The sequence below is a fragment of the Triticum aestivum genome, chromosome 3B, assembly GCF_018294505.1.
Source record: "Triticum aestivum cultivar Chinese Spring chromosome 3B, IWGSC CS RefSeq v2.1, whole genome shotgun sequence".
Taxonomy (NCBI): domain Eukaryota; kingdom Viridiplantae; phylum Streptophyta; class Magnoliopsida; order Poales; family Poaceae; genus Triticum; species Triticum aestivum.
The window spans coordinates 815,611,625-815,623,982 of NC_057801.1; the positions used below are offsets into that span (position 1 = coordinate 815,611,625).

At 45.8% G+C, this 12,358-nt stretch overlaps 1 protein-coding gene across 1 annotated transcript; it reads left to right on the forward strand.

Annotated features, from left to right (window-relative positions):
- The first annotated feature begins 1,123 nt into the window (after nt 1-1,123).
- On the forward strand, nt 1,124-4,806 carry LOC123067991 (uncharacterized). Its single transcript, XM_044490530.1, has 11 exons — nt 1,124-1,339; nt 1,689-1,877; nt 2,478-2,597; nt 2,687-2,732; nt 2,832-2,920; nt 3,899-3,988; nt 4,074-4,190; nt 4,319-4,357; nt 4,440-4,490; nt 4,604-4,678; nt 4,768-4,806. The coding sequence occupies exons 1-11, from the start codon at nt 1,124-1,126 to the stop codon at nt 4,804-4,806; spliced, it is 1,071 nt and encodes a 356-aa protein (XP_044346465.1).
- Nucleotides 4,807-12,358: the final 7,552 nt, after the last annotated feature.

The window sequence follows — 12,358 nt, forward strand, 5'->3', positions numbered from 1 at the left end:
CAAATAGAATAGAGGGATGGACGAGACCCCCTCTAGGTTTTGTGAAATTAAATGTCAATGCTTCTTTCGATCAAGACATGCTTAGAGGCATAGCGGGAGCTGTACTTAGAGATGATAAAGGAAGATTTATTGTTGGAGGGAATTGGAAGATGGATTGGTGTGCAGATGTAGATGTTTTAACAGCGGAAGCCATGGCACTGCATTTTGGCCTATTACTTGGACAAAAGGTGGGAAGCAACCGACTTGTTGTTAACTCCGACAATATGGAAGTAATCGACATGATGAAGAATGGAGGACATACAGCGGGAGCGGCGGCAGCTGTGTTTGATGATTGTTATTTTATGGGTTGTGATTTTCCGTTAGTTAGATTTGAACATTGTAATCGGAAGGCAAATAAAGTAGGTCATGAAATTGCTAGAATAACTAAATTTTCTGAGATAAGGAATTGGTTTGAGGAACCTATGAACGATATTGTAAATTTCTTATAGCCGATGTAACCATTGTTACCAATAAATAAAGAGGATGTTTTACTTAGAAAAAAAAACAAGTGGCTAGGGTTACACGCCATCGCCCTCGCCTCCCACGGTCCCACCTCCCATCGCCCCTCCACACCGCCGCCCCTCGGCCAACCCCGACCACGTCCTCTGCGCCTACCGTCTAGACAAGCGCCTAGGATTTCACGCCGCAGCCGTCGCCGTCGCCACGCACCTCCCGCTGCCGCCGCCTCCACCCCCCTGACTATGTCCTCTGCCGCCTACCGTCGCCTCCGGACGCCGCCGCCCAGCTCGGCCTCCTCCCTCGTCCCGCGGCCGTATAGTTTGATCGAGATGCTGCACGAGAAGCCCGTCCAGATTGGCCAACTGTCCGATGATGGAGATGGAATAAACAACACGTGGACAGGGGAGAAGAGGCGCCACAGGCACCTGCCCGCATCATCTTCCGATGCTCCTGCCACTACTCACGACCATGGAGACATGGAGGACACCATCCAAGGGGCCCAAGATCCGATTGCTCATCCAAGGGTGCTGCTGCTCAGAATAGATTCGGCACAATTCTTCGGGCCGGACGTCCTTATCAGGGAGGAAGACCATGGGGTCAAGATCCTTTTCTTCATGTGACAGACATGGAGCTGCTGCCCAAAACAGTTTCGGCAGAAGAAACAAGCCAGGATTGCTTCGGGCCGGACGTCTTTATCAGCAAGGAAGACGAAACCCGTTATGCCCAACGTTTGCGTCCCAGCATTCTTCCCAGGGAGGAAGACCTTCCACTTGATATGACATGGGAGGAAGAAGGCAAGATAAAAGCACGCCTTGCACGCCTTCGCATCACTTATTACAAGGTACCTACATGCTGTATCAATCATTCACCGCTCACTTCAATTCACGTATGTCCATAGTTTTAAATAGCGCGCTTAGCATCTTAGCGGTGGACCTCTTCCAAATGCTATAGCGTGCTATAGCAGAGCTATAGCGCGCTATTTAAAATGTTTTTTCATTTGTTTGGATCAAAGTTTCTTAGCGCAAGACCTTTTATAAATGCTATAGCGTGCTATAGCGGAGCTATAGCGGGCTATTTAAAACAGTGTGTATGTCTGTAAGTTTACACTTGTGTGCCATGGCAGCAAATCCAGCCGTTTGGTTTGGTATGCGTGAATGATTTTATCTCATGTTTTTATCATCTATGTGTAGGCTTTGAAGCCAGAGTGCGCACGTGAACGTGAGCTTAAGGAACCAGAAGAATACACTGATGTTGAACTTCGTAAGGAGTTTTACTTTAAGAGGTTAGAGGAGGATGCAAGTTTTGAGTGGTTCGTCCATCCCGATGATACCTATAAAGCTGGATTGAATGACTACCAACGGATTGCCCCTCGTAATTTTGTAAGTGTACTGTCTATATCTACATCTAGTCATCCAGTTGACTACTTTGGTTATTATTATCATAATCATGGGTGTTCAGAAACTATTTCAACACACACCGTGAAATCCGGCAATCAATAAGGTAGTTCATTTTGCTTCATTGGCTCCAACCACAGCTGCAACATTAGTATAAAAAGTTAAGCCATGAGTTTGTGGTACGAGTTAAAACTGTTTTCGAACAGAAGATGATGATGATTGTATGGCTGAGGTTCAGTATTAGATCACAAAAATATCATGATTTCAATGACCGTAGGGAGCAGTCCAAGGCTCAGAGCTATGTTACCTTGTATGTTTTCACAAACATTGCTATCTTCAAACTTCTTATCTCTTTGATTTCGTGCTGGTAACTTTGGCTACTGAAATTAGTTGATGTTTGAATTGCTTCTGAATTATATATGGACATGGTAATATTTCTAGCAAGCCAGACTTTACTAGGAAAAAATGTGGATCCTTAGTCAGTTACTTCTATAGACAAAAGTATGTCATCTTACTTCAATGTAGCCATTGTGGGACTTTTGTTCCTTTTCTGACGTTTCATCTAATTCTTGTTCTTTTTTTTAGCTGCCTTATAGCGGTCGGAACCTGTACCGCTATCACAATGAGTACCGCTCACGTTATCATACATATAAAATTGATGCTGTTTATGTCAAGTACTATGCAGAAATTTCAGAGAAAATCAAGGTATGCATTATGTGATCAAGCTGTTGGAATTAAAAATACTATGAGTGGCTGGATCGTTTTTAAAGTGATACACTTCTATCTTGCAACAGTGGATTACAGAGTATCTGCATCTGGAGCGCAGGACCAAGTTTGTAAGTATGCCCCCCCCCCCCCCCCCCCCCCTCCCAGGAAATCACGAAATTAGTCCATATACATACACATCATGATTTACTTCTTTTCACTTCAGTGGAATAGACAAGGATACTAGAGCATGGAGGCAAGCATTGAGGATTGCAACTGGCTTTCCTCATATGACTGTTCGTTTAGCTGCTTTTGCTTATAATGTAAGATATCTTGTCTTTTACTAATTTTTTTTTGAGAAATTTTTTCATTGAAATCACGAATCAGTACAAAGTAGGTGACCCTTACAAGCACACTGAAACGCAAACACAAAGGACCATGACCACCTAGAGTACCCTAAGGCAACCATAACACAAGAAGATCTCCGGAGCCCTGTGTCATCATCCATGAATCTTGAGAGAAGACCCCTGCAGCAGAAGGATATGCAACCAGTCGCAAACATGTCATCATCTTTGACCACGATACAATTGCCGCCACGCTGCTTCCTCCTTTCTTGACACCAGCGCTGAGAGGGCATGGATATCAATCCAACACATCTGCAACAGCCGTCGCCATCTTTGGCTTTGAGTACCGCGAAAAGTGTCTCTTCCGGAAGGAAGAGAACTCGAGTCATCCGATCGGTCCAGCATCGCGGCCGGGCCATCCGCCCTGGCAAAGCAGGATCTCCCACCAGCATCAGCGCAGAGGAAGGAGAAGAACAGCAGCAGCAAATCATACCAACAAGGAAGAAGAAAGGTCTTCGTCTCCCTGCCTCCATCGCCCATCTGAGGATCCAAACGGGCAGTGCCGATGGACCTCCAACCACCATAGCCCGTGACCTCGACGAGATCCGGGGATCCCTAACACCGCTAGCACCTAGACGAAGGCAAAAGCCTCGCTTGACCGCGAACGGAGCCCGGAGAAACTTATTCCGACGCGACACCACCGCAAAGGCCTCGGCAGCGTCTTCCTCAACCCTAACCCTACCACACACCCACCTAGTGAACAGACCCGAGGTTCCCCCTCCCTCCCGCCGCCGGAGTGGCCGACGGAGAGAGAGGGAACCGGCAGCGTCACCGGCGGCACGCAAGGGACCCCTAGTCGCCTCCTTGATCGCCTCAAGCGATCCAACTTTTCCTTGCCTTTTGCTAATTGAGGTGTTGATTGCTGGTATTACTCACAATTTGGTCAATTTGATTCAGGAGTACATTCTTGAGATGGATAAGGATGCGTCCCTCAAGGACATAGGTCTTCTCTATTTTGAGATCTGGAGGCGTGTTGCTAAGAAAAATGTTGTTATCCTACTACATCAAACATTTGTGTGATAGATATGCTTTGTGATCATGCATATTTCTTACCGCTTCACAAATATTTCAGTTAAGTTACATGGAAGCTGTGAAGGAAGTATATGAAATGGACAAGTTTGATGTACACAAAAGGAGACTAGATGGTGAGCTGAAAGGGGTTCCTGTCATTGCAACTATAAAAGAATATGTAAGTTGTTGATGTCTCAATTTGTGGCTGTTGTGCATATTTGTATACCCCCTAACTGTGAATTTATGTTGTCAAAAAGAAATATGCAACATATTGCCAATGTCTAATTTCATCTGTTTATCTTTCAGATGCACTATGTTGCCCGACAGGGTGGCATTGATGTGAAGGTAAGTAGGGTATTGTAGATTTGACATGGTGATACATATTTAACTGCAATATATTGCTAATATTGATATGGCCTTTGTGTAGACCGAAGAGGATAAAGCTCGGGATGTGTTTAGGGAGTTATCTGTCAGTATGGTATTGTCTTGATGAATCCGCTATGGTTTTTTGTTTTGTTTTGAGAAAAAATCCTCTATGAATTTATATGTGGTCATGATTGTCGTTTTTATATAACTGGTTCTCTTGGTCAGCATAAAACAATGAACATGGCTCAGTACGCTCAGAAGAAGTTGGATTTAGCAGATGAGCTGAAGTTGGACAAAGAGGTATGCTAATAACTGTATTTGTTGTCAGAGTAAGGTTGCGTCCCAAGATTTAAGGAAAAAACATAAACTTATGTTCGCGCTCTTTGCAGGGTGGAGTTGTTCCATTAGAAAGACCCTTCGAGTTCTGAGCAAGGGAAAAACTAGATTTGTCCCTTTTGTCCTGAAATGATTGTCTATGATCCGTTATCTCATCTGGCAGCGAGACAGAAATAATATGATGATTGTATTACATAACCTGCCCAGCATTCTGAAACTGCGGATGATGATTGGCTCTAGTTTATATTTGTGGTTTCTGAAAACAAGGGAGTGCTTTGTGGTCGACGAGGCCACCTGAGTCGTAATCCTAATCCATGCAAGTTTAACCGTGGTAGAGGACAGTTGTATGGAAAAGGTGGACATTAAGCCGTAGAAGCAAAGTGGGCTACGTGTTAGCAGTGGAAGAGGCGGCATCAGACTTGGTTCAGATTTCAGCCACTGAATTAGAGAGGAGCAAAGGAGCTGAAATGGAGTGTTTAAGGATTAAATAAAAACGAAGAAGAGATAGCAACTAGAATTGGCAACTTTGCAAATCATGCTCGTTCAGATCCAGGTACATCAAACCAAGCTCTTGCATCCTCACAAAAATTCCATTCAAACTGGATACTACATTCGGGTGCATCTATGCATGTCACAGGCTCTTCAGTTGAGTTCGTATCATATACTTCATACCCACACACACATACAGAAGACGGCACAAACTGCTGATGGAGCTGCTCAGCCTATAAGTAAATGCACTCCAACCAATTTACATTATCTTCGGTTTTATATGTTCCCTCCTTTTCAATTTAACTTTGTCTAAGTAAGCTCTTTGGTTGATCACATGTATTGTCGGGTCTCTCTTGATTGTGAGAGACAGACTGGAAGGACACTTGGGATTGGCATCAGGCATACTGGGCTATAATCTTGGACTGAAACACAATAGATGATGCAGTCTGCATTGCATTGCATTGCATTGATGGTTGTTCCAACTGCGGAGGAGGGTAAGAGCAACTCTAGCAGGCCCCGCATCCCGCCTCGACCCGTAAAATTACCGCCAAAATGCGGGTCGAGGCCGAAAAAGCATCCCGATCAGAACCCGCATCCCGCCTTGGCCCGCAAAAAATTTTGCGGGGCGCGGCAAATTTTCCGCCCCAACCCGGGAAAACGCCCCTCCCCCCCCCCCCGGGGCTGCGGTGCCCTGCATATAAGCGGAAGCGGTTGGTGGGGGGGCATTTCATTCCGCGCTTTCTCCCACCAACCACCCCTCCTCCCCCCTCGCGCGGCCGCCGGCCCCCGCCCAAGATTCCGGTGAGAGCAGCCGGCAGGAGCACGCCGGAAGGCATCCACGTGCACGAGGCCTCCCTTCCCTTCCTCCCTGCGTCGGCGGACCACCGGATTTGCAGAACTGCGGCGCTTCATTGCCGCCCGCCGGATTTGGCTTTTTTCTAGCCGCCGGTTGCTGCCCCAGGCGATGGAGTGGTCGGGGAGCCTCTCCCGCAGCCCAGGCAAGGGCGCATCGCCGCATGCAGGCGCGGGTTCGTCCGCCCGCCGCCACCGAAGGTTTGCGGGCATGGAATCGTCCGGCCGTCCGCCGGGCTCGGTGCTCGCGCAGCGTCTTTGTGGCCTGCCGATGCCGCTCATACAATGCGACGACTGCCCGCGCCAAGTGCTGCGGCTCACTTTGGGCACGCCGAAGCACCCCGGATGGGTGTTCTACAAATGCGAAAACGACGGGGTACGTGCACTTGCGGTAGCTCATTCCATAGCTTATTCTTAAGTTCAAGCACCGTAGCTCACTTCGAGATTGCTCAATCTTTTGTGTAGGACGATGGATGCTCATTTCGGTTTTGGGAAGGCCAATACATTGATTTTTTGATAGAAAGAAACTTAATAGATGTTAGTGCACTCCTTAGTACAATCGAAGGCAATGATGCGGCTGCATGTGCAACTAGAGGGGAAGCAATGTCGACTTCTTCGAAACCAAAGATGAAGAATGAAGAAAGCATCAAGAATGAACAAAACAAGATCAAGAATCCACATATCAACAATGAGTGCATGGAGAAGTTATTGCTTCAACTAGTGGGAGCACTTATGAAAGTTGGAAATCTTTTGAAATGCATTCTTGTTGGTTCTTGTTTTCTTTGGTTTTGCTATTCTAGCCAAGATTTGGTGATATATTTTGTATCTAAAGTTGTTGCAAAAGCAAATAAAAGCATTATGATAGATCAAACTAAGTTTTACGGGCCGGGACGAGCTGCACCAGATCAGAACACGCATAAGCCGACCCGTAAAAAAAAATATTCCGTGAATATGCTTCTTTACTGGTCCATTATGCGGGGACTGCATCTGTGCCAGCCCGCGCCGGCCCCCAAAAGTTGTTTTGCGCGAACTGCAAATGAGTTATGCGGGTCGGCGAGATGCGGGGTCTGCTAGAGTTGCTCTAATGCAATACTTCTACATTGTCGGTTGGGGCATGTGTCTTTTGATACTATGACAAAAGTATTCCCTATGTAATGTGTAAGATCGATAAAGATATCATACGTGAGTAGGGGGCTCCGTAGTGTGTTGTCTTTTATGTTAATCCACTCAGACGTGTGGACTTATCCATTTGTTTCTAAAGTGGAATGATGCATTTTGTCGAGTAGGGTGTTTCGGTGACCAGGCTCATCTGCATCCGGTTAAAAAAAAATGTAAATAATTCAAAACAAATTCAAAAAATTCCAAGAAACAATTGTGCGGTAGAAAATTCGATGCGTGAGGCTCGCTCCAAATTTCAAGTCATTTGGATATTTGAGCAGCTCTCAGCAAAAAAAAATTCGGGTCAAAACAGTACATGAACAGCAAACATTTTTACAGACCTCCAATTTGTCTTTTTTGCTGAGGGCTCTTCAGATGTCCAAATGATTTGAAATTTGGGGCGGACCTCACGCATCAAATTTTCTACCGCACAAAAAAAATAGAATTTTCGGAATTATCAAGTATTTGTTTTGATTTTTTTTCATCAGTGCAGGTGCAGATGAGCTCGGGTACAGATATGGATTTCCGCATTTTGTCACCTTTATTTATTGATTGTTATTCTGGCATGACTTGGGTATATCTCTTATGAAACATAATACCGAGGTGCCTCAATGCTTACAAGATTATTTATTTATGTGAATATGTTCGAAAACTTCTTAACACGTATGTTGAGATGATCTGAACTCGGAGAGAGTATGTGAATAGAAAAATTAACAAATTTCATGCCTCCTTGACCATGGAGCAGGCACATGTGCACTTCACGGCTGTCATGGCGGAGGAGCAGCCGGAGCAGCATTTGGTGTCGATGTTCCACCAAGAGTAGGAGGAGCAGCGGTACAAGCTCTCCCTTCTCGAGCAGCACCGGTTGCCGGAGGGCCAAATCTATGGTGATCTCGTGAGCGAGGAGGCCAAGACGGCCATGGCCGCGGAGAACCCTAACTTTGTTGCCTGCAGCGGGCGCTCTACAAGGTGGCGCGAGCTTGCAACGCGGTCGCGACGTAGTTAGACGCGGAGGCGGCGCAAACAATTGCGGATGAGAACGCCGGCAGTTGCGTGTCGTTTAAGATGCCAACTGTGCTTCCTTGGCATCGCTATGACGATGAGGCTGGCCCGCACACGTCCATCATCGACCTGACGTCCACTGGCGGTGGATAGATCACGGGCTCTGACGAGAAGGAGTCGTGCATGGGTGGTGGCGGCGCCTCGAGTCCCAAGTGGTATGGTCCGTCCATGTCTTACTCTTCGTCACCGCTGACGCACTTTCACTTCACATGTCTCATCTCCGCCAAATATGGACAAGGCTGCCCGAGATGGGCATGCAGGGAACAACCAAGACTTGGAGGACGGTGGCAGCGGTTAGCATCCTTAGCAGTTAGCATCCTTCTTAGTGAGAGGTATTTTTACGACTTGATGATCCGTATAAGCTATTACCTTAGAACTAATAATATTAGATCAAAACTTCCCGCTTGCAAAAAGGAAAAACAGTAAGCAATTCCTTTCCTTTGGTTACTGATACAATGAGATACTTTTTTCCTTAAATAGTTTATTTTAGTATTTATTGTCAAAATTTCTTGAATTTTAAGTTGCTAACTTAACACATTATTTTGTTGTAATGTAGTAACAATATTTCATAGCTACATAGGAGTATGTCTTGGTGATTCGGCAGCAATGTGCAGGGGACTATCTAATTTACATATCATCACCGCATGTTCATAATAAAGTTAATCAATACAAATTATTTTTATGCAATCATGCACTAACTAATCTTTTTTGGGGGTGGGTGAGAAAAATATAACTAAATAATTAACAAAACAAAATTGGATGCTCAAATTTGTATTTTACACTTTCAAATTTTAATATAAAAATCAAGTTTCATATAAAATATACACAGATTGTGAAATCTGTATTTATTTATTTTTTGGCGAAAAAGATTGTGAAATCTGTAGAACCAAACTGTACCATCAGATGCTAAAGTGACACTACGACTTAGGAACTTAGACACAAGTGGACTTAAGTTTTTTTTGTTTTTTTTTTGCGGGTAACTTCACTTAATTTACTTGTCTAAAATTTGGCCTACTTTTTACTTTCGACTTTGAGGTTCATGATCTTCCTCCTATATTACCAGGGCATGATGTTACAGTAAACATGTTTTCTTTTCTAGAAACAATTATCAATATAGAAAGATGGCACAAACCGGTAACATCTAAAGGATGTCAAATTACAATCCAAAATATGCTTTCGTGTTGGATTTCAGCCAAGAATCAATTACATGCATGAAAAATAGAGAAACACACACGTTCAAAAAATTTAGCCAAAGGCACAGCTCGTGCTTATTTTGTCACTTTGTTTCTCTCTCCGTCCGGATCTCACGGTACAAACTCACAAGACATGCTGCCCATGTATAGGCATCGAAACCTCAATGCACCCGACATTACAGTGCCCGATCCCTGCCCGATAAATGATCCTGTGGCCTACTCTGATTTGGTTTTGGATATCGAAGGTTAGATGTGCACCATCGTGTGCATGTCGGGTATAGGAGGTAGTTCGCATATCAACGCTCGGTAGGCATGAACAGCCGACCCAATACAAAACCTAGACGTACGTACTCGACTACTTGTACCGGACTCAGATAGAAAACCAACTCGTTTACAAAAGCACAACCAAGTAGTACTCCTCTGAAGAAGCGGGCGCTGATGTGAGGAAGAAGCTAGAGGAAGCCCTAGGAAAGCTTGATATCTCTGAAGAAGAGGCGACTCCTCTAGTCCTTGACGATCGGGTTGATGGAGGTCCGGCGAAGTGGCTGCTGGCGGGGAAGATACTGCACAGAAACCAGTTTCACATCCAGACGATCACCAATGCCCTTCGGCCGGCGTGGGGGAACCCGCGTGGTCTGCAATTCCAATCTACAGGTATCAACGTCTTCGTAGCTGAGTTTGAAAATCAGCGAGATAGGGACCAAGTATGGGGTGGATCACCATGGCATATAAACAAGAATGCTGTGGTTCTAGCCGAGTTTGATGAGTGTATGAGGCCGGATGAAGTTAAGTTTGATCGGCTGCAAGTGTGGGCTAGGGTCATAAACTTACCCTACAATTTGAGGGATAAGGCATGGTGGAAGCCAATAGCTCAGCAGATGGATAAGAATGCGCATATGGTGAAGTTTGATCACAATGGAGCATATCTGCGTGCTAGGGTTTCCATTGATGTAGCAAAACCAATCAGGAGATGGATACTAATAGACTCTGCCAGGAGAAAGAAGGTTGATTTGTATGATATCCAGTATGAACAGCTGCCCTACTTCTGCTTCTCCTGTGGTAGATTGGGACATTCAGACCTGTACTGCCCAACCCCGGGTTCACGCGATGAGAACGGGGACCTGCCGTTTGGCCCTTCGCTTCGTGCACCGGATGATTTCAAGAAGCAAGCGTCCAATGAAAACTCCTCCAGGGATCCAAAATCAGGTGCCCAAAGTAAGGCGACCACCAAAAACTCAAGCACCAATAAGGATTCGGGAGAGGAAGTGGTTTCTCCGCATAAGAGCAAGCAACCGCCAAAACACAAAGAGGCTCCCACGCAGGTTTATAGGCCTGTGGCAAAGGCCTTGCTTCTTACTGATGGAACAACATGTGCTGATGGTGAGGGAACAAGTTTGATCAGAGATGATACAACCTCAGCTAGCAATGACACAGAGGGCGATGGACTGTTTCGTGAACCGAAGAAAAAGAAACCCACTCCAGAAAATTCGGCAGAGACCACGCCGCGGTCCTGCCGGGATCAATGAGCTGCTTGAGCTGGAACTGCCGGGGGCTTGGGAACCCCGAGGCGGTTCGTGAACTTCGCAGTATTGTGAAGTTGGAAGGACCCACTCTTCTCTTTGTAATGGAAACAAAAATTAAAGCAAAAAGAGTTGAGGATTTGAAGCATACGCTAGGTTTTAGTGGATGTTTTGCTGTAGATAGTGCCGGCCTTAGTGGCGGCATTGGTCTTTTTTGGTCGCAAGATGTAACAGTCGAGTTAAAGAACTATAGCCAAAGTCATATTGACGTGGTTGTCCAGTGCAATAATCAAGATTTGACTTGGCGTTTCACTGGTTTTTACGGAGCTCCGCGAGCAGAAGATAGGCACCATTGGTGGCGGTTCGTGCGTACACTTCATTCGTTACCACATGCAGCTTGGTTGAGCATGGGGATTATAATGAAACTCTGTACTCCTCTGAACACTTTAGTAGATCAGCGAGGTCTAAAAATCAGATGCGTGCGTTCAGGGAGGTCATAGATGAGATCTCTTTCCAAGATTTCGGCAGATCTTCCAACATATACGTGTCAGGCATATTCCCTCGGTGGAGTCTGATCATTGCTTTGTTTTCGCAGAGATTAAAGAGAGCTTGCCAGCGTCTCCATTGAAAAAGAAGCAGTTTAGATACGAAAACGTTTGGCAGACTCATGCGGATTATGACCGCCTGGTTTGTGATACTTGGGGGGGCATACAGCATACGCCGGGGCTCCGGGGTGTAGCATCCACGCTGAGCACCCTGCAGGCTACGTTAGAACCCTGGGGAGCCAGGGAGTTCGGAGTCTGACGCGCTCTGTCAGACAGCTTCAGAAGAGGCTGGATCGCCTTCGTTGCCGGTCTATTGGCACCGGTCCTACGGAGGAGGAGAAATCTGTTGTTAAGAAGTTGAAGGAGGCATTACACCAGGAAGAAGTCTGGCTTCGGCAACGTTCTCGAGTCCCATGGCTTCGAGACGGAGATTGAAATACTTCCTACTTTCAAGCTCAAGCAGCTCAACGCAAACGAATGAACAAAATATCAGGATTGAGACGTGCTGATGGCTCCACTTGTGCCAATGAAAGTGAGGACAAGGAAGAGGTGCAAACCTTTTATCAAAATCTGTATTGTTCCCAGGGTTTTGGCGACTCTAGCTACCTATTATCACATGTACCAGAAAGAGTCACCCCTGCCATGAACGGATGAGTTGAACAAACCATACACGGGTGAGGAGATCAAGGTGGCATTGTTTCAGATGGCACCTTCAAAAGCTCCCGGGGTGGATGGTTTTACAGCAGGGTTTTACCAGCGCCACTGGGATTTACTAGGTAATGAGGTGACCTTGGCTGTTTTAGAATTTCTTAATGGAGGGGAATT

What these genes read in the sequence shown, in the direction of transcription:
- LOC123067991 (XM_044490530.1), top strand. Translation starts at nt 1,124, where the DNA reads ATGGAGCTGCTGCCCAAAACAGTTTCGGCAGAAGAAACAAGCCAGGAT. An exon ending in GCGCAGGACCAAGTTTGTAA is followed by an intron (nt 2,733 to 2,831) that starts GTATGCCCCCCC and finishes TCAGTGGAATAG; the next exon opens with ACAAGGATACTAGAGCATGG. An exon ending in GGGAGTTATCTGTCAGTATG is followed by an intron (nt 4,491 to 4,603) that starts GTATTGTCTTGA and finishes TCTCTTGGTCAG; the next exon opens with CATAAAACAATGAACATGGC.